This window comes from Micromys minutus (assembly GCF_963924665.1).
Source record: "Micromys minutus genome assembly, chromosome: 10".
In the NCBI taxonomy this organism is placed as follows: domain Eukaryota; kingdom Metazoa; phylum Chordata; class Mammalia; order Rodentia; family Muridae; genus Micromys; species Micromys minutus.
The window spans coordinates 11,571,888-11,594,774 of NC_137979.1; the positions used below are offsets into that span (position 1 = coordinate 11,571,888).

The 22,887-nt window shown below is 54.0% G+C and overlaps 1 protein-coding gene across 10 annotated transcripts in view; it reads right to left on the reverse strand.

The window, feature by feature from the left end:
• The window catches only part of OBSCN (obscurin, cytoskeletal calmodulin and titin-interacting RhoGEF), a 127,691-nt gene that overhangs the window by 27,893 nt on the left and 76,911 nt on the right, over positions 1–22,887 (reverse strand). For 7 of the 10 annotated variants that reach the window (XM_080923621.1, XM_080923620.1, XM_080923618.1 and 4 more), the window contains 28 exons: positions 22,314–22,586; positions 21,101–21,367; positions 20,183–20,455; positions 19,179–19,454; positions 18,332–18,619; positions 17,754–18,209; positions 16,394–16,767; positions 14,501–15,377; positions 13,611–13,889; positions 12,817–12,895; positions 12,439–12,557; positions 12,036–12,233; positions 11,580–11,612; positions 11,264–11,362; positions 10,925–11,143; positions 10,387–10,447; positions 8,502–8,572; positions 7,643–7,765; positions 7,367–7,506; positions 6,561–6,761; positions 6,322–6,404; positions 5,710–5,883; positions 4,710–4,866; positions 4,167–4,283; positions 3,899–4,063; positions 3,573–3,731; positions 3,253–3,430; positions 2,208–2,321 (listed from right to left, as the gene is read on the reverse strand). In XM_080923621.1, the coding sequence (XP_080779747.1) occupies positions 2,208–2,321; positions 3,253–3,430; positions 3,573–3,731; positions 3,899–4,063; positions 4,167–4,283; positions 4,710–4,866; positions 5,710–5,883; positions 6,322–6,404; positions 6,561–6,761; positions 7,367–7,506; positions 7,643–7,765; positions 8,502–8,572; positions 10,387–10,447; positions 10,925–11,143; positions 11,264–11,362; positions 11,580–11,612; positions 12,036–12,233; positions 12,439–12,557; positions 12,817–12,895; positions 13,611–13,889; positions 14,501–15,377; positions 16,394–16,767; positions 17,754–18,209; positions 18,332–18,619; positions 19,179–19,454; positions 20,183–20,455; positions 21,101–21,367; positions 22,314–22,586 (5,853 nt within the window). The remainder of the gene's footprint in view (positions 1–2,207; positions 2,322–3,252; positions 3,431–3,572; positions 3,732–3,898; positions 4,064–4,166; positions 4,284–4,709; positions 4,867–5,709; positions 5,884–6,321; positions 6,405–6,560; positions 6,762–7,366; positions 7,507–7,642; positions 7,766–8,501; positions 8,573–10,386; positions 10,448–10,924; positions 11,144–11,263; positions 11,363–11,579; positions 11,613–12,035; positions 12,234–12,438; positions 12,558–12,816; positions 12,896–13,610; positions 13,890–14,500; positions 15,378–16,393; positions 16,768–17,753; positions 18,210–18,331; positions 18,620–19,178; positions 19,455–20,182; positions 20,456–21,100; positions 21,368–22,313; positions 22,587–22,887) is intronic. The other 3 variants (XM_080923619.1, XM_080923614.1, XM_080923615.1) reach the window with 2 other exon arrangements.

Here is a 22,887-nt window from a genome sequence, read left to right on the forward strand (position 1 = left end):
CTTCCTCTTCAAATGAAAGAGATGATTTCCCAACTTTGATTCCCGGCTTGAGCAGGTGGCTACCCTCCCAGAGTAGGGTGCTCTACCCGCCTCGTTCTATCCCACTGTCAAAACAGCACGGGTCCCCTGAGGGTCTGGATCCATGAATCACTCGTTATCCAGATTAGCAAGAAGCCAGCAGCTCACAAAGCTCGCAGCTGGGCAGATGTGTGGCTCACTGTTCCGTGGGTAGAGTTCAAAGTCATTCTTAGAGCTTTGTCCCTGTTACCGTCTTAGTGAAGGCTGTTATATTCTTACTGATCCAGCTGTTTGCTCTGCCATATAAACAACTATAGTGGTAGGTTACAGGAGTCCCTCCCTGGGGACACAAAACATGGATCAAATAAAGAGGAACAGTGATTAACCGAGGAAACCTCACCAGACCACCAGGACTCTTGTATGGAGCCACCACAGCACCACATCTCCGAGACCAACCCGCAACTAGTCAGACACAAAGCTATGCTACACACTAGACAGAAAACTATTGAGAGATGTTCTCAAGTCTACACAGAGCATGGCTGCATCCTGTGGGGTGTCTACATCCCTACCACGGCAGATGGTCCCAGGAAGCCAGCCATTTTTCTTAACATACAGCTTCTAATCAATGAATGTGAAGGCCAACTTGAGCCACAAGGTGCCTGTAGTATACATATGCAAACATGTGTGTATCTGTGCGTGTATACATGCTAGTGTGTATCCGTGCACGCATGTATGCATGTCTAGTATATATTTGTTATATTCATGCACGTGGCATGTTTCAGTATGCACTGGTATAATGCTCATGTTACATATGTGTGCTATGCACATACAAGTATGTGGAATGTGTGTGTGAGATCTGTGATGGAGTGGTCCACAGCTAGGTGAGTGGGCATGGAGGCACATTTGCAGACTCAGGACTGGCTCTAGGTGCTCTTGGTCACTGTCAAGCTGGTCATCTGACTGAGCCTTTCTGAGGGTACTCCTTTCTCACAGGCTGCTCACTGTTCCCCATCTCTCCAGATTCTGGAAGTCAGAGGACCCATGGAGTCACTAATGCCAATGATACATGGTACAAGCCACGCTAAAAGCCCTAGGCCACATCAATAGTGTGTGTGGTGTCCTTTGGTGGTGTCAATGTGACCTCAGACTGAGGTTGGCCATGGGAGAAGTTAGGCATGGCCACCAATCCAGACCCAGTTAATACCATGACCGGGAAAGCTTGGCTGATCATCCTTGCTACCAAAACTCCCTCTCTGTGTCAGGCACTGACGCTGGGAAACAAGGGAGCTGACCACTGGACTCCACTGGGAGGGATAAACTGAAGCTTACACATGGCGACTCATTTCTGGCCCCTTCTGCTGCCGTAAAACACAGCCCTGAACAGCCCCACTCTTCATTTCAGTGAGTCCGTGGAGTGGATGATTAAACTGGAAGAGGATTCTGGGACTTGGAGCCTGCAGCTGGTGTCAGAAAATGAGAGGACTCTGGGGGTTCCCAGACTTGGCATCAGAATCATGAGTGCTCTTGGGGACCTTTCAACCCACAGTTGATAACAGGAACACAGGTTATAGGGAGCCCAAACTTGCAGGTGGTGTCAGCGGTAAGATTGATTGGAGACTCACACCTTTGTCATTCCTTCTGTCACAGCTGAGTGTCACAGCTGGGTGTCACAGCTGGGTGTCACAGCTGGGTGTCACAGCTGGGTGTCACAGCTGGGTGTCACAGCTGGGTGCCACAGCTGGGTGTCACAGCTGGGTGAGGCAGGTGCACCATGATCCTCAAACCCTGCACTGTCAGCAGACCACCTCCATCCTAATAGCTCGATCTCCCCATGAGACTGCATGTTGTGCCATGTGACATGTTAGCCAGAGCTGCTCTTCGGCCTCATGGCTGTTGCTTACCCAGGTCCTCATGTCTGCCTCTCAGTCATGCAGAGACTTTCACTGTTATCTCAGAGGGCTATCCTGGTTTTCATCACTGCCCAATGCCACTAGTCCTTTGGGTAGCCACAGCTTTTGGGTTATTTGTCCATCTCCTGTCCCCTATGCTACATCATGGCCTTGATCAGATCCTCCTGTCTCCTGCCCCTTGTGGACCACTGGCTAGATCCCACAGCCTTCAGAGGCTCATGCATGTTGCAGAGCCAGTGCCCCACAATAAGGCTGGCCGTCCTCATCCCTGGGGTATACCTTTGTACCAGCTGACAATAGGCTTAGGTGTGCCAGTCACTCGGCATGCTAGTTTGACCGTTTCACCCAGCTCGGCTGTGCAGTCAGCTAGTTCTTCTTCAAACTCAGGGGGACCTGAGGATACATAAGGGGGTCCCCAATGTTATGTGTATAGCAGGTCAGGATTAGTCTTAATTGCGCATACCCTGGCAGGTTCCCCCACCCGATACTAGTACCCCGTGTCCAACAGTGTGAGTTCTGAACTTAGAGGTGTGTCGGGTTGAATGCGTAGTAGGAACCATGGTGAAAAAGGAGGAGTTTAGGGGAGATTCCTCTGTAGGTAAAAAGCATTTGCTATACAAGCATTATGGCCTGAGTTTGAATCCCTATCACCCACATGGGGTCTTGTGCCTGTAGCCCTAACACTGCAGAGGCAGAGACAGGCAGATCACCAGAGCTCGCTGGCAGGCCAACCTCCTCACAAAAGTAAGCTCCAGGTTCAGTGAGAAACCCTGTCTCAAAGAAACAGGCCGAGTAAGGGACTGAGCAGGACACCTGTTGTCCTCTGGCTCCAGCACATATGCACTGGCCCACATAACAGCACACACATGAACATGCATGTGCACATACATGCACATACAACCAAAAGTTATTTAATAATAATAATAATAATAATAATAATAATAATAATAATAAACCTGGAAGCTGGTCCAGGGTGCAAGACTCCCTGATACCCCGTAGAATCCAAATGTCCTGAGCTTCATGTCCCATCATGCCCCTAAGTGCCCTCTCCCTGGTCATAGGTAACCTGATACTCTACCTAGATTTCCCCATGAGGATGTAGTCATTGTACTACTGAGAGCCAACAAAGGAGAGAGTGGAGCCCTTCGCCCTCCCCCCAAAAGCTCCCTCCCATACCAAGTAGGCAAGGACCAAGGCAATGCCACCAAACTACCTGAGACTCAGGGTCCCAACAACCAGGGTGCAGCCCAGCCAGACAACTAGGGTAAAAAGGCCATGTCCCCATCCTGTCGTGACCACCACGGCCCACAAAAGGGACACTCACGCCATACAGGCTGGGCAAGGCGCTGCTGGATACCACAGATCTCCTTCACCCACGAGTTTTTGATGATGACGGTCCGTGCCTGCAGCAGGTACTTGCGTACAGAGTCTTCCCGCTCGTGCCAGACCTCAAAGGCACGGTCATCCCCCTCTACCTGGTCATTCAGGTCGATGCTACTCAGCTGTGAGGAGAATGTGACCACCCTCAGATGATGTGGGACCCAGGTGGGACACAAGCAGGCTGCCCTGCAAAGGTGGCCACCAGGTAGGCCTCCACCTTCACTTGCTGCTGCAGAGCCCTCGGCAGCCCCTGCACGTACAGACCTTCATCATGTTCCGGAACACATAGCTGAAGGTGTCCGTTCGAGAGTCTCTCCGGGGCTTGCAGATCACCAGGTGGTTTCGGAAGAGGAAGACATGCCGGTTGTGGCCCTTCCAAGGCATCCGGGCCCCTGGAGCCCCCTCCCACACTATGAAGTGGCCCTGGAAGTGTGAACGGGCTCTGGTTAGCCACGCCTCCCCCATGGATGCGGGCTCCACTGACAGCCATGTATCTAGCTCCCTGTCAAAGTCATGCTACCAACTCCAAAAGCCTCATACAATGCCTCTCCCCGACCCCCAGCCCCAACCCCTGTACCCAACAGCCCCACCTGGCGGATAGGTTCTCCCAGGGCCTCCAGGGTTCCTGGGTAGTTCTCCATGAGAGAAACGTGTAGCTTGTTCTCTGCACGCTGAGGGAGGGCAGACACCACGGCATAGGCCTGCTCCAGCAGCGCGCAGTTCTGCCGGTTTCGGGCCTTGTTGCGGATTAGCTCCTGAGGTAAGGACCGAGGGTCATGGATCCGGAATGCTCCGAACCCAGGGATCCCCTCTCCCCCAGCAGGTGCAGCCTTCACAGAGGAGGCTGGAGTGTGTCACCTTCAGCAAGGCCTGGTATTTCTGGACCCGTTCCACTGGCTGCTCCAGGTAGTGCTGAAGAGGAGGCGGAGGTGGCTGTGTGGGGTCCTTGGCTGACAGTGTCTCTTCTGCATATTTCTACGGGAACCAAAATATTGGTTTTGCGCATGAATTCATGGTCTCTTGATGGATAGAGTCACCTTGATCTGGAAGCTAGGCTCCAGGGGTACCACAGGCACAGCGCTGAAGTCAGTTCAAGTGTGGCTATGTCCCCTGATACCAAGGGTGCTGATGCACGGCCCTGCACCAAGGGACACTGGGTCACCATGTCACTGGTGGTGGCATAGGGCCTGGGCAGCTTAAATAACAGCTGAGGAGTACTGAGCTGTGGGACCTCCTATTGCATTTCCCACTAAGCCCAGACACAGGAAGGCGGTGGGTATACAATGACAGGGGTTGAGGAAGATGAGCTTGGACCAGCCACCTACACCTTAGAGAGCAGTCAGTAAGAACTGGGGCCTGGAAGCAAGCAGGGTGGGCGGGTTTGAGACAGACAGGAAGCACCTTGTAGAACTCCTGAACTGGGCTGCTGACAACCACTGATTCAGCTTGTACTCGGCCCACCAGGAACTCCAGGTACTTCTCAAAGGCCTCCTGGTTCTTGATGAAGCACATGGCCACATCATCGTCGGTGCCACAGCACTGCAGCTCCTTCAAGAAGCTGCCACAAAGGGGACAGTGTCAGTACTTCCCGCCATTAACCAACTCCAGGCCCTCTTCTTGAGAAGAAGGCCAGGACCCTAATGAGGGACTGGGCTCCGGGAAGGAGAGTAGGTTGAGTCATGTGTGCAAGAAGTTGTGTGCCCATCTGCCTATGCACAAGTATGGACATATGTGTGATATGTGAACATGTACAAAAGCATTCACATGTGGGTGCATACTTATGCAGGTTTTCTAAGAGCATTCATGTATATACATATAAACATACACAGGTATGGACCCATGTATGTGCAGACATCATGTGTGTGCAATGTAAGTGTGCACATCTGTGGTGTGCATGCATCGTGGTACAGGTGTGTACATGTGTATGCTCACATGTACTTGTGTGCCTGGGTGACGGTGCACGTGTATAGAAACCTGAGAATATGTAGACATGTTGGCATGTATGTTGTGAGGTATGTACAAGTACAGGATATGAAATGTTCTGCCTATCCATGAGCAGGCATGTTAGTATGAATGTGCATGTGTGTGTACAAATATTGACAAATACACCAAGTACATGGGCATGCACAGTATGGTTGCTATTCATCTAAACATGTATGCACATGCATATATATGCCTACACATGAGAGTCTTCACATATACACACTGCTCAGAGGCAGACACACTGCAGGATTTACCCTGCATAGCTAAGATACCCAGGAAGGGAAGTTCCTGCCTTGTGACTTATTAGCACAGGCTGTCCCTCTCCTCAGTTCCTGCCCACCCTCCATGAGGCCTGGCCTCCAAGTAGGGACTGTGTGCTCATATTCACATGTGCGTGTGTACAGTCCCACCCTCCTACCTGCTGTGGAAATGGCTGATGTCCTGCACATTACGAAAGATGACTGTCTTCTGGCTGGCCACAGCTGCGGGTACACGGGGAGATCGGTCCAGGTGCTTCATGTGGTGGCTCTCCAAGAACTGGAGCTCACCCACAAAAGCCTGCTCTGAGCTCAGCAACTCCTGGATGACAGAGCTGGCAGAAGAAAAAGCCATTAGGGGGTTCTCAGGGACTCAGTGGCCACAGGCTCCTGTCCTTTGCAAGGCCCTGGGAACAGCATTGTCACAGGACATCTTACTCTCTTTTAGCCCTTATCCCCTCAGCTGCTGCTAAATTTGGGTACATCTTGCCTCCTGGAGCCCACTGTCAACTTAAAGAGAGGATGAGGAGTGCATGGAATGAACCAGGCCCCCCACCCCAACCAGGGAAGTAACCTGGCCCAGCCCACGTGAGGACAACTGCCAAACCTGTACCGACTCTGTTCCCTGTATCCACCCAGCCCTGATAGAGTAGACATTCGCAGACCCCCATGAAAGCAGCAGGTCAGAACTCCATTTGGACCCTGAAAGAGGGCAGGCAACAGGTCCCCATGAACAGTGGGCTAGCCAGGGCAAAGCTCTACCAGAAACTTACCTCAGCCTCGTTTTATACTCATCCTCAGACACAGCCTCTCCAGGGAACTCGGGAGCCTCAGTGGGACCCCACTCAGGAGACAGCTGGTGAGGAATAGGTGTCAGTTAGAAGTAGTCTGAGCTCCGGCCCTGCCCCTGTGGAGGCTGGGGGCTCCTATCCTCCTAATGAGGACAACAATGCCAGAGTCCTCTAGGTTGGTGACCTGAAGACCCTCTCCCATCAGTCCCCTGGCCAAGTACCTTGAGCCTCTTGTCCAGGTAGGCAGGTGACACCCAGCCCTGCCTGGAAGGGCTAGATTTGGTGGGCTTGGTGCGTACAAGCCAACGCAGGGGATGGGCTGAATCAAGAACCTCCACATACTGGCCTTCTCTCAGAATGATGGCATCCTGCTCGGCTCCCAGGGGCAAATAGTCAGCTGTGACCACGTAGATGTCAAAGATCTGATTGGGTAGAGATGAAATGAGTTGGGGGTGGGGAGGATACAGTTGTCAGCTAGGCCTGTCAGGGGCCTCCAGCAGCTACCAGGGAAGGGAAGGTGGGAAGCCTCCCAGAGCCCTGGGTATCAGTCAAGCCTGTCAAGTCCTAGAACACAGGACAGAAGTCTTAGGGACATTCAGTGCAGGTACTGGTTCCCACACAAATGGCAGGAATATGGATATTCTTTGGTTCCCCCCAAAAGAAAGCACCACACCCTCAGGGACTCTAGTTGGGGATACCTATACTATTTGGAGACATCACCTGCCACCTGGAGCCTGAGAGGATGCCTGCTACACCAGAGAGAGATGGGGGAAAGAAGGAGGAAAGGAAGAAGGGTGGGTGGAAGGAGGAGGGAGGAGGACTCAGAAGAAGCAACCGTGTAGGAAGGCCAGGAGTAATGGACCTGCTTCCTCACCAGTTCCTGCTTCAAATGCATCTTCGGAACAGAAAGCAGACCCTGCTTCCCTGAAGCCAGGAGCTCATCTACTGATGCTATTCCTCCCCACAACTTTCATCCCTATATCATCTTCCAGGAGTCCCCTTCCCATCATGTCCCTGGCCCACCTACCTCACCACGGGAGTCTCCATCCTCTGACTCAGAGGAGGACTCTTGAACACTGGAGGAAGGACGTGACCTGCCGTGCCGAGGGGAAGCTGATGGTGTCTTGGACTCCTCATCGCTGTCACCTCCAGGCACCTGAAGTTTGGCTGGATGGGCACAAGGGTTGTGATGTTCCCCCCATATCCATACAGTTTCCAGATCTTGGAGGCAAGAGAGCCTCTGCCACTGTTGAAGAGCACTTGGCTCCAGCACCCCCTTGAGACACGCAACACACCACCTCACCCTGTGAGATCTTGGCTGATACCATCTCAGTGATCTGTGAGGTGAGTTTCTGCAGGAACTCTTCTGTGCCCACCTCAGCAAGGGACAGGTGACTTTGGGCCTCCTCAGCCACCAGGGACTCACCTGGGGGCGATAAAAGTGACCCTCAATCAACCATCTTCCCCGGGGTGTCTGGGGAAGGCAGACGCACAAGAACAGGCTTCCTGATGGTTGGAAGAGGAGAGCATTCTGTGGAGTAGGGGTGCTGAGGCTAGCCATATGAAGTCATAGTAGGCTTGCTGTGGTCTGAGCCAGTGGGCCTGATGACAAGAAAAAATAAATAAAACAAGCCTGGACAGAGGGGGCACAGTGGATGCAGTGGAGGAACAGTGGAGGTGGCAAAGGTTCAACAGGGTACCCATTGGGCAGTCAAGAGACAGCAGCCAACTGGGGAGTGGATGACACAGCCGGGATCTGGGTTATGACTCGGGCACAGCAGGTAGCTCAAGGACAGTGGACACACCATAGGTGGCCGCCATAGCTATGGGGCAGAGGGTGAAAGAGAGGACAGCTCCATAGGGGTCAGACCTTGGTTATCAGGCTGTGGAGGACCCGGAATATGGTTCATTAGACTTCTGCTCTTGATGCCAGGCTTGCTGGTCTCCACAGCCCACTGGGTGTGAGCTCTGAGTCTAGGCCAGGCTTCCCTTGTGCTCCCACGGGTTCCCAGATCCACTGAGGTCATAAATGGCTCTGATTTCAACCAAAGCTCAGCACAGGAGTGTGAGGATCCCTAACCCAGCACTGTGCCAGGCAACTTCTTTTTTGGCCTGGCCTGGCTTGGGGTGAAGGGCTCATGGTGTGCCCGCCCTGCCTGTACCTTTCTTTTGTCCGACAAGATCAGCAAAACCTGAAGATTCTGACATCTGGGCTGAGACAGCTTGGCTTGTCCTGTGGAGACAGGGGCATCGTGAGGGGTCTGAGGTAGGAGCTACCACCTTCCACCTTCCACCTTCTACCTTCCACTTCTACCTTCCGCTTCCACCTTCCACATTCCACCTTCCACTTCCACCTCCACCTTCTACCTTCTACTTCCACCTTCCACTTCCATCTTCCACATTCCACCTTCCACTTCCACCTTCTACCTTCCACTTCCACCTTCCACTTCCACCTTCTACCTTCCACTTCTACTTTCCACCTTCTACCTTCTACTTTCACCTTCTACCTTCCACTTCCACCTTCCACATTCCACCTTCCACTTCCACCTTCTAACTTCCACTTCCACCTTCCACTTCCACCTTCCATTTCTACCTTCCACTTCCATCTTCTACTTCCACCTTCTACCTTCCACTTCTACCTTCCACCTTCTACCTTCTACTTCCATCTTCCACTTTTTCCTTCCACTTCCACCTTTCACATTCCACCTTCCACCTTCCACTTCCACCTTCCACTTCCACCTTCTACCTTCCACTTCCTCCTTCCACTTCCACCTTCTACCTTCAACTTCTACCTTCCACCTTCTACCTTCCACTTCCACCTTCTACCTTCCACTTCCACCTTCCACTTCCACCTTCCACTTCCACCTTCCACTTCCACCTTCTAACTTCCACTTCCACCTTCCACATTCCACCTTCCACTTCCACCTTCCACTTCTACCTTCCACTTCCACCTTCCACTTCTACCTTCCACTTCTACCTTCCACCTTCCACTTCCACCTTCCACCTTCCACCTTCCACATTCCACCTTCCACTTCCACCTTCCACTTCTACCTTCCACTTCCACCTTCCACTTCTACCTTCCACTTCTACCTTCCACCTTCCACTTCCACCTTCCACCTTCCACTTCCACTTCCACCTTCCACTTCTACCTTCCACCTTCCACTTCCACCTTCCACTTCTACCTTCCACTTCCACCTTCCACTTCCACCTTCCACCTTCCACCTTCCACTTCCAACTTCTACCTTCCACTTCTACCTTCTACTTCCACCTTCCACTTCTACCTTCCACATTCCACCTTCCACTTCCACCTTCCACCTTCCACCTTCTACCTTCCACCTTCCACTTCCACCTTCCACTTCTACCTTCCACTTCCACCTTCCACTTTCACCTTCCACTTCCACCTTCCACCTTCCACTTCCACCTTCTACCTTCCACTTCTACCTTCCACTTCCACCTTCCACTTCTACCTTCCACATTCCAACTTCCACTTCCACCTTCCACCTTCCACCTTCTACTTCCACCTTCCACTTCCACCTTCCACTTTTACCTTCCACTTCTACCTTCCACCTTCCACTTCCACCTTTCACTTCCACCTTCCACTTTTACCTTCCACTTCTACCTTCTACCTTCCACTTCCACCTTTCACTTCCACCTTCCACTTCTACCTTCCACCTTCTACTTCCACCTTTCACTTCCACCTTCCACTTCTACCTTCCACCTTCTACTTCCACCTTCCACTTCCACCTTCTACTTCCACCTTCCACCATCTACCTTCCACCCTTGGGCAGAGACTCTTGACAGAAAAGGGGTCTGGAGGCAATGGTCTAGGACCCCAGTCTTCAACACCACACCAGAGGGATCCTGAGAAACCCTCATTCTACACTGGAGAAACTAAGGCATGGGAGGGAAAGGGTGAGCCCAGGTACATAGCCACAACTGGTCTATACTGTGGGACAGGCTGGTCTCCACCAGTAGCATAGTTGTGCTGTCCCTAGTTCCTAGTCCTGGTCTGTGATCTTGGCCTGGGCCTCAGAGAGTCGCACTCACCCTTGCAGGAAGGAGGAAATGAGGGCCTCCTTCACTCTTTCCTGCTCTTCTTCTTTGGCCACTATCAAGAGAGTAAAGAGCCATCAGTGTGAATTCCTGGACCCTGAAGCTTCTAATTCCAGGTCCGGATATCCTCAGGACATTTGAGCTGCCCCAGGAATCTGGACTGTATTCTCTGAACCCTGAGCAGCGACTGTTCTCAAATGGTCCTGCTCCACTCCTGACCATGGTAACCAAGAACATGAGTCTACCATCAGAGTGCCATCCCATAGAGGGTTGGGTGAGCCTCTGAAGCAGAGAGCCCCTCTCATCCTGGAGACCCCGGAGACCTGTACAGGGCAGGTATGAGTTCTGGACCTCAGAGACTTGGACATGCTCTGGGAGTGTTCTGATGAGAGAAGGGGAGGCGGAAGAAAAGTCTGCCCCCCCCAGTACAGATGTTTAAGGTCAACATGCCCCAAAGCCCCTGAGTACACTGTCCAGCTTTGGCACCCCTCCCATGGACACAATCCTGCCTACCCCCTGATCCTTCACTCACAGCCAGAGATGTGCAGACTGGCAGAGCAGAGCGCCTGGCCAGCAGCGTTGGTGGCAATGCATGTGTAGGTACCCCGGTGCTGTCGGCCTACATCCAGCAGGACCAGGCTATGTTGCTTGGAAGAGCTGGCCATGGTGTAGCCTGGGGTATCAGGACCAATCCACAGCACTCCCTTCTCTGCTTCCTCCTTGAGCCAGTGCACACTGGGAGCCGGGTGTCCTAAGGGACATAGGGCAGTGAGTCCATCCCTGATAGAGACAGAACCCCACCAGGAGCTGGGCCCTCCCCAAGGGACAGAGCATCATGGGTAGCTGACATCCTGTCTGTGAGTTACCTCACCTTCCACCTTCACTGAAAAGGTGATGCTGGAGCCCCTTTTCACTTTCTTAGGGGTGAATTTCTCCAGGATTCGGGGTGGTACCAGCCTCTCATGAACATCTGGAATGACACAGCCAACCCACAGGGATCCCCTGACAAAAACCAAAAACACCCCCCCCTAAAAAAACCCACCCCTGGTGTCCTGAGCCAAGAGGATTCCCTGAAACCTGTGTCAGCTAACTCCGCACACTTCTGTGGCAGCCAGCCCCAGGTCCATCCACTGTGGCTTTCTGCCCATGGTCTCCTACCCTTTTGTGCCCATCTGGGGCTATCTCACCTGATTCTGGCTTCTCTTCTGGCTCACTGGGACCTGAAAACACAGAGTCAGACCCTCAGCACTCACAAGTGTTCCGACCCCTAACCCCATGCACGGTGCTGCATTGGTCCTGGGAGGCTCACTCCCAGAGCAAAGGTATACAAACCTCTTGAAACCTCAGCTGGAACTCACTACTTAGCATGGGGATAAACACAACACAGGCCACATGGACCTGAAGGATGACATACTGCTGCCCATCCTTGTTACCCGCACCCAAATGCATAGACATGTGCAAAACCCAGCAGCTTAAGAGCCACATGTGTGGGGGACTCAAGGTCACCGTGGTCACTAGTTCCCTGCAGGGTTGAATTCCGGCCATCTGAGTCTCTCTGCTCACTGGAGCAGTGACCGCAGAGCCCAGGCCCTAAGGCTGATAGGGCTGCAGCTCACCTCTACTAAGTCCTTCAATGCACCCACCTCTGACCAGCAGCCGGGCTGACGAGTAGGCAGCACCCACAGCATTGCTGATGTAGGCTGCATACTGGCCGCTGTCCTCCCGGGCGACGGAGACAATCTCCAGGGTGTGCAGGGTCTTTTTGTCAGTCATGCGGATGTGGTCAGATGGGGTCAGGGGCTGGCCGTCTTTGAACCAGTACAGTTTCGGGGCTGGGTAGCCTGAGGTAAACAAAGGCAGATGGTCATCCCAAGGCCATCTCTCAGTGATAACAGAAGACCCAGAGCAGAGGTCCCTCAGAGACCAAAGAGACAGGAAACACACATGACCACCCAAACACTGCTGGCTGGGATCCCCTCTCAACTGTGGCTGGCCGGACATGGCCTCTGTTCTGTGGGACAGTGCCAGTCCTCACCAGCTCCTCACCTTTCACCTTGAGCTGGAACTTGGCCAGGCGTGTGCCAGGGGCCACTTGGATGTCTTTCAGTTCCTCCAGCACCTGGGGAAGCTGCCCCTCATCTGACTCTGTTCCCTCTTGCTCCCGGCTGGCAGGAAAGACAAACAAGGGGGCACCAAGAAAGCAATAAGTAAGAAGGCTCAAGACAGGAGGGCCACCAGGGTGATATCAGACATGGAGGGATAGTGACGGTCCCCAATCTGAGGGACAGAGAAAACAGAGCTGCCGTGACCTGGTGGAAGTCACTAAGATTTGGCTTGTCAATTCAAACATCCTGACCCCCACCCCTGGACAGCAAGAGTGCCTCTTCAGAGCCACTGAACTGTCCCATCTCTGAGGGACCTCACCTTGACAGGTATCCCTGGGCACTGAAGTAAGAGGAGGTCTCAGTAGCATCAGCAGCAGTGTCATAGTCTGTGCTGGTCACTGGAAAAGGAAGGGTGACACGGGGTCAAGGCCTAAAAGACATGTGTGCCAGGGCCATCTTGTCCCTATGAGGCTCTGACCATGCTATCTTGAGGCAAGCTACCTGAACTCAACATGGAGAAGGGAAATAGATTCATGCACCTGCCCTGCCCCAGCCTGTGACTGGGCCCACACTTCCAGGCTATAACTAACCGCAAGCTTCTTCGGCCCAATGATCTATAGCTGTCAAACAATTTGCAGTCTTCATCAATTGCAACAGCCCATGCAGAAACTTCAGGTTCCATCTTACAATCCCACAAGGGGTTAAAGAGATATTGGCCTCAAAACCAACTACTGGGGACATCGTAAGAGGGACAAGATTTCCCTGCTGTTAGGCTGTTCATGCCTCAGAAACACACATTTTAAAATGTTAATCTTGGGCTGGCCAGACGGTTCAGTGGGTAAAGGTGCTTGCCACTGAACCTGGTGACCTGAGTTCGATCCCTGGAACCCAACTGGTTGAAGGAGAGAACCAACTCTTACAAATCGTCCTTTGACAACCATATAAGTGCCATGGTGCATGTGCGCGCTCATGCATGCTCACACACACACACACACACACACACACACTATAAAGATAATCAGTGTGTTATTTGTATTAGGAGTTGGGTCTTTGGGAGGTGATCAGGACACGCTCAGGCCGCCCTAGCCACACCCAGCTCAGTCCAGCACTCACATTCCACACGAAGCTCAGCCTTGGTGGAGGAGACGCCCATGCTGTTCTCCGCCAGGCAGCGGTAGACTCCCATGTCTCCCGGCACCACAGCCGTGATGATGAGCTGGTGACCCCCCTGCTGGTCCTCGTTGATCATGTAGTGGTCATCCTCTTCTAGCAACTTCCCATCCTTGAACCAGCGCACACTGGGCACGGGCTGGCCTGTTACCACGCAGTCAAAGCTCACAGGGTATCCGTCCTGCACATCCTGGTTCTGCAGCTCCGTCAGGAACACTGGGGCTGGCACAGGCAGAGAGAGAGGGTGCTGAGAGTCAGCCATGGGGCGCCCATCACACCCAGATTCCATGTACATGCAGGTTGTCGCCAGAGGGCGGTGTGAAACAGCAGCCTTTGCTGGAAGGGATTTCCCAAATTCCACAACTAGACACTGAGCTTCTCTCCCTTCCACCGGCTCTAAAAACTTGGTCTTGGTTGCCAACTACCATGAGACTGAGAAACAGATAACTGGAAAAGGCAGACATAGAGACTGGAGCTTTAGTGGGGCCTTAAATTCCAGATACCCCTGGGGAGAAGTCTCAAGACAGCGCTGAGGGTCATTCATTATAACCTCCTGGTGGCCCAGGAGACACACACTGAAGTTGTCTTACTTTCAGTAACTGACCTGGAAATTATCGTAAGAAATGGACTTCAATATGCACCGCTAGTGAAAAACAGAACTAAGGTCCAAATTCAACTATTTAAGCTCAAAGTCAGGGCTTTGCCACCTCCTATAGGCTGGGAGACAATTAGCCAGAGCTCCCTTCTGCCTCAGTCAGCCTCCATCCTTTTCTCTACCCTACTTTAGGCCAGACTCCCCAACCCAGGCCGCTGTAGCCCACAGACTCACTCACCAGCATCTGAAGTCTGTAGGCCAGGTGTCTTGGCAAGCGGAGCTGCAGGGGTGACAGTGGGGGCCACCTTGCCAATGCGCATCTCCACTCCCCGGGGTCCCTGCTCCCCTAGGCTGATCTCCACCCTGATGCCCATGGTGGCAAACATGTCACGAAAGCAGGTGACTGCCCGGCGGGCCTCTGCAAGCGACTCGAAACGAATGCACACAAAGTTTTCATCCTCTCGGTAGGTTTGCCAGTCCGCAGGCTCCTCTGGCTCCCCGGGGCCTTCGTCAGCGCTGAGGAAGAGTTCCTCTTCTGAAAGCTCAGCTGGGCTCTTGGTGCGGAAGAGCCGGTGCAGGCGTCTTGCTGCTCGGCGGAAGGCATCGTCCAGCTCGCCCCCTGAGGAGCTCTCAGCCTCGCTCTCAGTCCCACTGACCACCACGCAGGCACTGTGGCTCACACGGCCAAACTTGGTGCTCACCTCACAGGTGTAACGGCCAGAGTCAGCGGGGCCCAGGCCAGTGACCAGCAGAGAGCAGGTCCCGTCCTTGAGCTGGTCTATGTGGTAATGGCGCCCGTCTGTTAACTCGATGCCATCCTTCAACCAGCAGGCCTGCACATCAGCCTTGGTGGCCACCACGCACTCCAGCCGCAGTGCGTCCCCAACCTGTGCCTCTGTGTCCCCAAATGTCCGTGAGAACACAGGTCCTTCCTGCTGCTTCATCTCCTTCCGCACTTTGTAGCCCTTAAAGGCGGCCTGGATCTTCACAGCTGCCTTGTCCAGGGATGGATCCTTCAAGTCTGCGGTACTCAAGTCTCCTGGCAGTGGGCATGTGGGCACTACTGGCACCTGCTGCTCTTGTGGCTTCACAGACGTGGCCACCTGGGCCTCATGCTGCAGACACAGGATGTGAGGTCAGAGCAAGACAGGGAAATGAAGACCAAGAACACCCCAGGCCCAGTACCACGCCAGCCCACCATCTGTCTCCCACTCGGTGTTTGCCCAGGAACTTGCTGGAGCCCTGCTACTGCTGCTCTGCAAAGCAAACGCTCTTCCTAGAAACCAAAGTGTGCGGTGACCCAGAGGGGGACCAACAACATTATGGGAAACATTACAAAGGCCATGCCCATCCGGTCAGGAAAAGGTTGGAACTGTTTAGTAGGTGTGGGGGTGGGCGTGTGGAAAACGCAAGAAAGCAAAAAGTAGACAGGCAGGTGGATTGTGTGGTTGGACGGGTGGTGGGGGAGGGGTCTGGTGATGGACGGATGGAAGGGTAGCTAGGTAGATGGGCGGGTGCACATGTCCGCAGAGAAATGAATGAGCAGGTGAGCAAATACAGGAATAGCTAGCAGGTGAATGGCGAGTGGGGGACTGTGCACAAATGTCTGAATGAAGGGAGGGGGCAACAAGATGGTGGACGGGTGGGTAATGAACAGACGGATGACGGCAGAATACATGGATAAACCGGAAAATAAGTACGGGAGGTATGGAGAGTAGATTAGTGGACAGGTGGGTGGAGTTAGGTTGGTAGGTAAGTGGCCCAACAGTCCAACTAGTGCAGGGGTGATGGGCGGTCGGAAGATAAGAGGATGGGCTGCCGATAACGGACTCATGGGCAGACGGATGGACAGGGACGTAGAAGGATGCTTGGATGAGTGGACAGACTGATGTACAGATGGAAGGAGTGATGGTGAGCAGATAATGAGTAGATGGACAGACAGACAGATTCAGAGATAGGTGGAGGAGTGGATGGTAGATGAATGGATGGATGTTAAGATGCACTATGGGTAGACGGCATTGAGCTGGACGAATGGATGGGTGAGTTATGGGAGAAGAGACAGGCGCAGAAATGGGTGGTGAAGATCTAAGACCTCCCCGCCCTCTTCTTACAGGCCAACTAGGAGGCTCACCTTGCTGGCCAAGGGTGAGATCCCAGGACCTCCGGCCTTCTTGAGGTAGGTAACTAGGGAAGGTGTGCCAGCCCGAGACTCATCATCAGAGCTGGTGTGTGAGAGGTCAGCTTCTCCTGTGCGTGCTAGCTCATCGGCTGTGGAGTAGCCCTCCGAGAGGTCAGGAGCTGTCTCTTCCGCCTCCTGCCGCAGTTGCTGCACACGGCTGTCTTCCTCGGGCAGCTCGCTGATGGAGTCCAGTGTGGGCTCCCGACTCATGCGGCGCTTCCGGGCAAGGGCCTCCCAAAGCAGGTGCAGGTCACCCTCCTGGGCTGCCTCAGGAGGCAGGCTAGGCTGTGCAGGGACCTCATCCCCAGAACCTGATGTCATGACCACTGACGAGGGCAACAGAACAGTCACTGGGGAGCTCAGACAGAGCCACAAGCTCAAGCCCGCCTGTGCTTCTGGATGCGTTTTGACCTGACTGTGGTCATCTGGACCTCTGTTCGCCATCATGAACAAGGTACCTTTTATCTATTCTGAGATGTTCCAGACCTCAGATCCTTACCCCCATTTTTCTCTCTGCCTCCGTCTACCTCTTGCAAGGAGCCTACAGTAACTTGACCAGAACAGGAAATATCTCAACAAAAATAAAATTAGATCTCTTCCCACCTGTTCAACCCTGCTGATGGTACAGAAACCCGGGCCCACAAGGACATTGGCACTACACAGAAAGGATATGCTTACACTGGGGCAGGCTCAGAAGGCAAGAGGAGACCCTAGTGCAACGTGTGGCTCAGAGTGCAGTGGGGTGGAGGAGGTACCCAGAACACAGGGGGCTCTGATCAGAAGGGCTGAATTAAGGGACGGACTCAGCACAATTAGGAGAGCGTGGGGCAAGAGACTCTTAGTGTGGGTACGACCTCAGGCACAGGGGATCAGGAGAGGACTAAGAGCAAGGGAGGGTCATAGTGGGGACATTCTGGAGTGCAGAAGGAGTTTCCCGGGGTGATGCTCAGAGTAGGGTGGGTCACAGTGCTGCCGGTGTGTAGTGTGTGTGAGTGCCTCAGAATGCAGACACTGAAAGGAGACCATGCTCCAAGTAGAAACAGCTTCAGAAAAGGTCTTCAAACTCTTGTGGGCAGGGGTCCCAGAACTTAAGAACCCCACCACCAATCCTACTCAGGGACAGGAGGTTGCCCTCCAGAATAATTTGGTCACATGAGACCTGCCTCATCTGGCCAAGCCTTGGTTTCCCTGCACGTGGTCACATGGAGTCATGGAAAGGACTCTCAGCTTTGTCTCCAGAACACATCAAAATGAAAGGCCAAATCAACCCTTCCCCCCTCCCAGAGCATCCAGCTCCAGAGCCCAGACGCACCATTGAAAGTGGCAGCTCCTGAGGAGGGCAAACCCTGGATGGGACCACAGTGGTACTCCCCTTGGTCTTCAGTCCTAAAGCCCTTGATCACCAGTGTCTGCCGCTGGCCCTGAGAGAGGACCTCGAAGTGCCCGCTGGGCTGGATGCGCTCCGTTCCCTTGTGCCAGACGATCTCACCAGCATCAGCTGCCACTTCCAACTCCAGATACACATCTTCACCAACCACTGCCCTCCGTGTTGCTGGGACTGAGGCTGGGGCCGGGGCTGGGGCTGGGGCTGGGGCTGGGGCTGGGGCTGGGGCTGGGGCTGGGGCCGGGGCTGGGGCTGGGGCTGGGGCTGGGGCTGGGGCCGGGGCTGGGGCTGGGCCTGGGGTCAGGGCTGGAGCTGAGGCTGGAGTTGGGATTGGGGCTGGGGCTGGTGTTGGGGCTGGGGCTGTTTTAGGTTCCACTGGCTCTGCTGAAGAACAGTGTCCACAGAGGATACGTCACATCAGTCAGGGTCACTGCCCCACCCTATAAGGCTCCCTCCCTCCACCTTGCACAGATGGGCACTCTCTTGTACTGAAAGAGGTTGCTTACCTATCTTGACCATCTGGGGAAGATGTACAGGTTCACCGGTACCTGCTGGACCCACAGCTGCCACTCGGAAGCGGTAGGTCTTCCCAGGAACCAGGCCATCCACTATACACTCTGGGCCAGGTACCAACTCATGGCACAACTGCCACTGGCCTGTGGATGCCTCCTTCATCTCCACACGATAACCACATAGACCACCACCGCCATCACTCATGGGAGCCACCCAGGATAGGGTCACCGAATGGTCACTACAACCCACCACTTCAGCATCTTCAGGGGGATCGGGGAGAGCTGCACAGAAGAGGGCAGATTAGCACACACACTGGGACCGGTAGTCCCTCTAGCAGTTGCTGGGGTCCGGTACTAGATATGGCACACATTTGGGGGTAGACTTCTTTATGAGCTCTGTAGGACCCTGAACCCAGGGGCCCAGACTGGAAAAGCAAGGGATGCTCCTGAAGCCTTCATGAGTTGATGTTTGTACATCTTGGCATCCACTAAGGGCAGCCTTGGGGACTGGAAGACCTTCTTTTTCTTGACCCTTCCCCCCAAAAGCTGGGCTTGGATCTACACTAGACAAAGAAGAAGGGGAAAGAGTAAGGTCTCAAGGGACTCTGGCTTCCAGGAAATGCTCAAGGGTAAACATAAGCATCTCTAGTCAGTCACCCTATTGGACCTGCAGGAGACGCTATCTCTGAGTATCTCAAAGGCTCTGGGGGTCTGGAACTGCACAGAGTCCAGCTCTTGATGGTCATCCATCTGAGGAAAAGTGGTTTTGGGGTTGGGGAGATGGGGGTTGGGTGAGCCTCAGACCCAAACTGTAGGGAAAGGACCTCTGCCAACCACTCACCCAACACAGAGAGGCGTGCAGAGGCCACAGCATCACGTGCTGCAAAGGTGACCTCTCCTGTGTGTTGGGGCTGGGCATTGCTCAGCATCAGGGCATGGTGGCTGCCATCTGCAGTGACTGTCCAGTCAGCGTCATCAGGTTGGATGGCAGCCCCGTTGATGTACCAAGTAGCCTCGCCCACAGGCACCGCCTCACTTAGTGTGCAAGTGAAGCAAACCTTCGTGCCAGCCTTCACAGATGCATCTTGTGGGGGTTCTAGGACCTCTAAGCGCCAGCCTGAGGGGAGCAGGATGGATGAGTATTTGCAGATGAGCATTTGCAGAGGGTGGAGGTGCTCCAGAAAAGGGGTGCAAGCCTCCTTCAACCCAGCCTCAAGTTAGAGGTGTCTCAGACTGACAATTCACCTAATTCTCCTGAATCAGGAAGGCCCCGTGTTGGGAAGTCTAGAAGGTCAACAAGCCTCACCCACAGGACTCACTGTCACTGCTCTGGTGGCCCCCAGGGAAAAGTCCTGAGAGATTTCAGGTAGGTCCATCGGGAAGGTGTCTTAGAGACTACCATGTCCTGCCCCATTCTCCAGCCCACTGTCTCTACATCCCTGTAGACCAAGGAGGTCCAGCCACTTATGGGAAGGTCTGGAGACACCCACCAACCCTCCCAGTCAGGTAGAGCCTTTGTTGGAAGGGATCCTAGAGACATCACTTTTCTCACTGAAGTCCTCACCCCTGTAGAAGGACGGTTCCCAGCTGTCAACTGAAAATCACCCTGAAAATGATTCTCTGTGGCGCTCATCCCTGAAGTCCTTCCTTCCTACTGAATTCCACATCACCGTTTGGGAGGTGGGAAGACCTCAGATCCAACGTTCTTCCCTCCCTACACAGCCTCTGACGAGGGATCTCAGCTTCTCATACTACCCGCTTCACTTCCACCTCTGCTCACAGCCCCGCCTCCAGCAGAAAAGTCTCATCCCATCTACCCAACCATACCCTCCCTCTGCTTGGCACCTCTCACAGTGAGGAATGCGGAAGTGACCACATCCCCTGCCAGGAAGGTCACTCGGCCGCTGTCCTGTGGCTTCAGGTTTTTGAGCAAAAGCAAGTGACGCAGTCCGTTCTCGAAGTAGACCACCTCCACGTTCTCCGACGTGTGCACAGGCTCGTCCTCTAGAAGCCAGGTGTGGGCAGCCACTTCAGGCTGGGACAGCTGGCACTCGAACAGAGCGTCGCCACCTTCCAGTGCATCCACATTCTCCAGGCCACGCACCACTGTGTTCTTGGCTGCGGAGAAGGTAGGGCTTAGGATTCTGTACTTCCAGCCAAGTCTTCACTACCGTCCCTTGTAAGACCCTCCCCCCGCCAAACTATAAAGAGACAAACAGAACAGGACCCCAGTAGCCACCATGGAGGGTGGCATTCAGGGTCCACTGGAGGAGATGCGGTCGTTCAGCCCACCCATCCCATCACCCGCATTAGCACTGGGCTCCACATTGCTGAGGGGTATCCTGTGCCTCACAGATGGAAAACCACATAGGTGATCACAACCAAAACCTCGAAAGCCCTCTGGAGATGCAGATCTGTATCCTTTCCCACAAGGGGGCCCGCCGCTTCAGGATGTGGGCCACACCCTTTTCTCGAGTCCCTAGCAAACACTGCTAGATCTGTCCTGATGCAAAGGATGCTTTCCTCAAATCTGTATCAACTGGAGACCCTCCAAGTCCATACCTCTCCCCTCTTGCCAGCTATGTGAGCCACTTTCTCATGGAAGCCACAAGCTCACGAGACGGTGCCCTAACCTAGACAGAGCTCTGTGTCACCACCCATATAGATGTTCTCAGAGTATAGGTCACCTGCATCACAAGGTTGGCGGCCATGACCTGCCTTTCTACCGTGATTATATCAAGCCTGCCTGCCGGGTGGCCTCACCTTGCACTTGGAGCAGTGCCACAACTCGTGTGCCCGCGGCCTCGCAAGAATAGATGCCACTGTCACAGGGCAGGGCTGGCCTGAGGGTCAGCCTGGCTACGGTCCAGTCCTGCTCTATGATGACACAGTGCCCATCCGCGCACACCTCCCGCTCGTTCATCTTCCACGTGGCCTGCACGGGCCTCGAGTACTGGCAGAGGAGCTCAGCCGAGCCGCCCTCCTCCACCACCAGGTCCTGCATGGCACTCACCACCTCTACTGTAGGATCTGTCGGCCAATATGCCACACATGTGTCAGCCCCTGGGACAGTGCCACCGTGGCCCACCCACCTTCCACTGTATGTGTTAGTGGCTTCAGCGGCTGCAAGCATGGTGTTTTGGTGACCAGTGGCTTAGCAACAGGTGCCTGGCATGTGGCCAGGAAGGGGATCCATCATGGTTGCCCAAGAAGGCCTATACACCAGACATGCCGAATTCTGCCCATGGCAGATGACAGTGTCAGGCTGTCTGTCCAGGCTGGGCCCCTTTAGCACATAGGTCCCATCTTAAACATACCTGGACCCCAGATCCTGGCAGTCTGAAGCTGCAGCCTTTCTTGCCCCTCTCCAAGAGTGTAAAGACCCTTGCTGATACCCTTGGGTCCCATCTCATTCCCACCTGTTGAACTCCTACTCAACCAATGGCTATTCATCCTGGATCTGGTTCTAAGAGGGCTTACAGGAGGCAAAGGCACTGGACGAAAGATTTGGGTGAGCTGTTTGGAGACCCTGGTAGCCTTCTGTCTTCCCCGCCCAGCCAACTCTTCCCCCCCCTCCCCGAAAGGGTGCTCACAGGATGAGAAGCAGGTGTTCACAGGAGCAAACCAAAACCAAAAGCAGTGGTTTCTCCATCAGGAGCCCAGGAAGCACCACTCCCCCTGATACTGCCCTTTCTGGCTGGATGTCTAACCAGTACGGTGGTGAACAAGGTCAGTGTGTGTAGGTCCCACACAGGCCAGTCTCCAACTAAACAATTCATGGAGACTAAACTTCCCACTTAGGAAGTGAATAGAAGCTCCTCCACTGCCCTGAGTATAATAGGCACAGAGCAATGCCTAGTCTACGGCCCTTGGGGTCAGTACCTGATACTCCTCAATTCCCCAGAACTCTGCAGGAGGCATGCAGGGACAGCAAGAGCCAAAGCACCAGCATGGGGAGGTCCCCCTTGGCTAATACCTTTGACCAATAACTTGGCTGTGGAGACCAGGGGCCCTGTGCGGAAGGTGATGGTGCCTGAGTCAGCCACCCCCAGGCCCGACAGCGTGAGGGAGTGAACAGTGCCCTCTTGTACAGTGATGGCACTCTCAGGGCTGTTCTGAAGCAGGGTGCCATCCAGCCACCAGCGGGCCTCTGGCCCACCTGCGCGAGATACCTCACAGGAGAACGTGGCCACCTCCCCCGCGAAGACATCCACGTTCTGCAAGCCTCGTACCAGGCATAGTGCTGCCTCTGTGCAAGAAGGTGAGAAGGAAGTCTGGGCTGGGGCTCCCTGGGGTCTATGGGGTTAGGAACACCCTCATGGGCACTGGTGTGGGAATGGGATCCAACAGCTAGATTGTTCGCTGCCCCAGTTCCTAACACAGAACTTCCTGAATGTTACAAGTGTTTTTATACATAGCCAACATCTATTTGATCACATCAGAGGCTATGCTAATGAGGTGCGAGCTTCAGGAAGTCACCAGGAAGACCAAGTGACAGGAGGGTTCAAATGTCTAGCCCTAATCACCAGTCTCAGGGAGAGCAGCAAGGC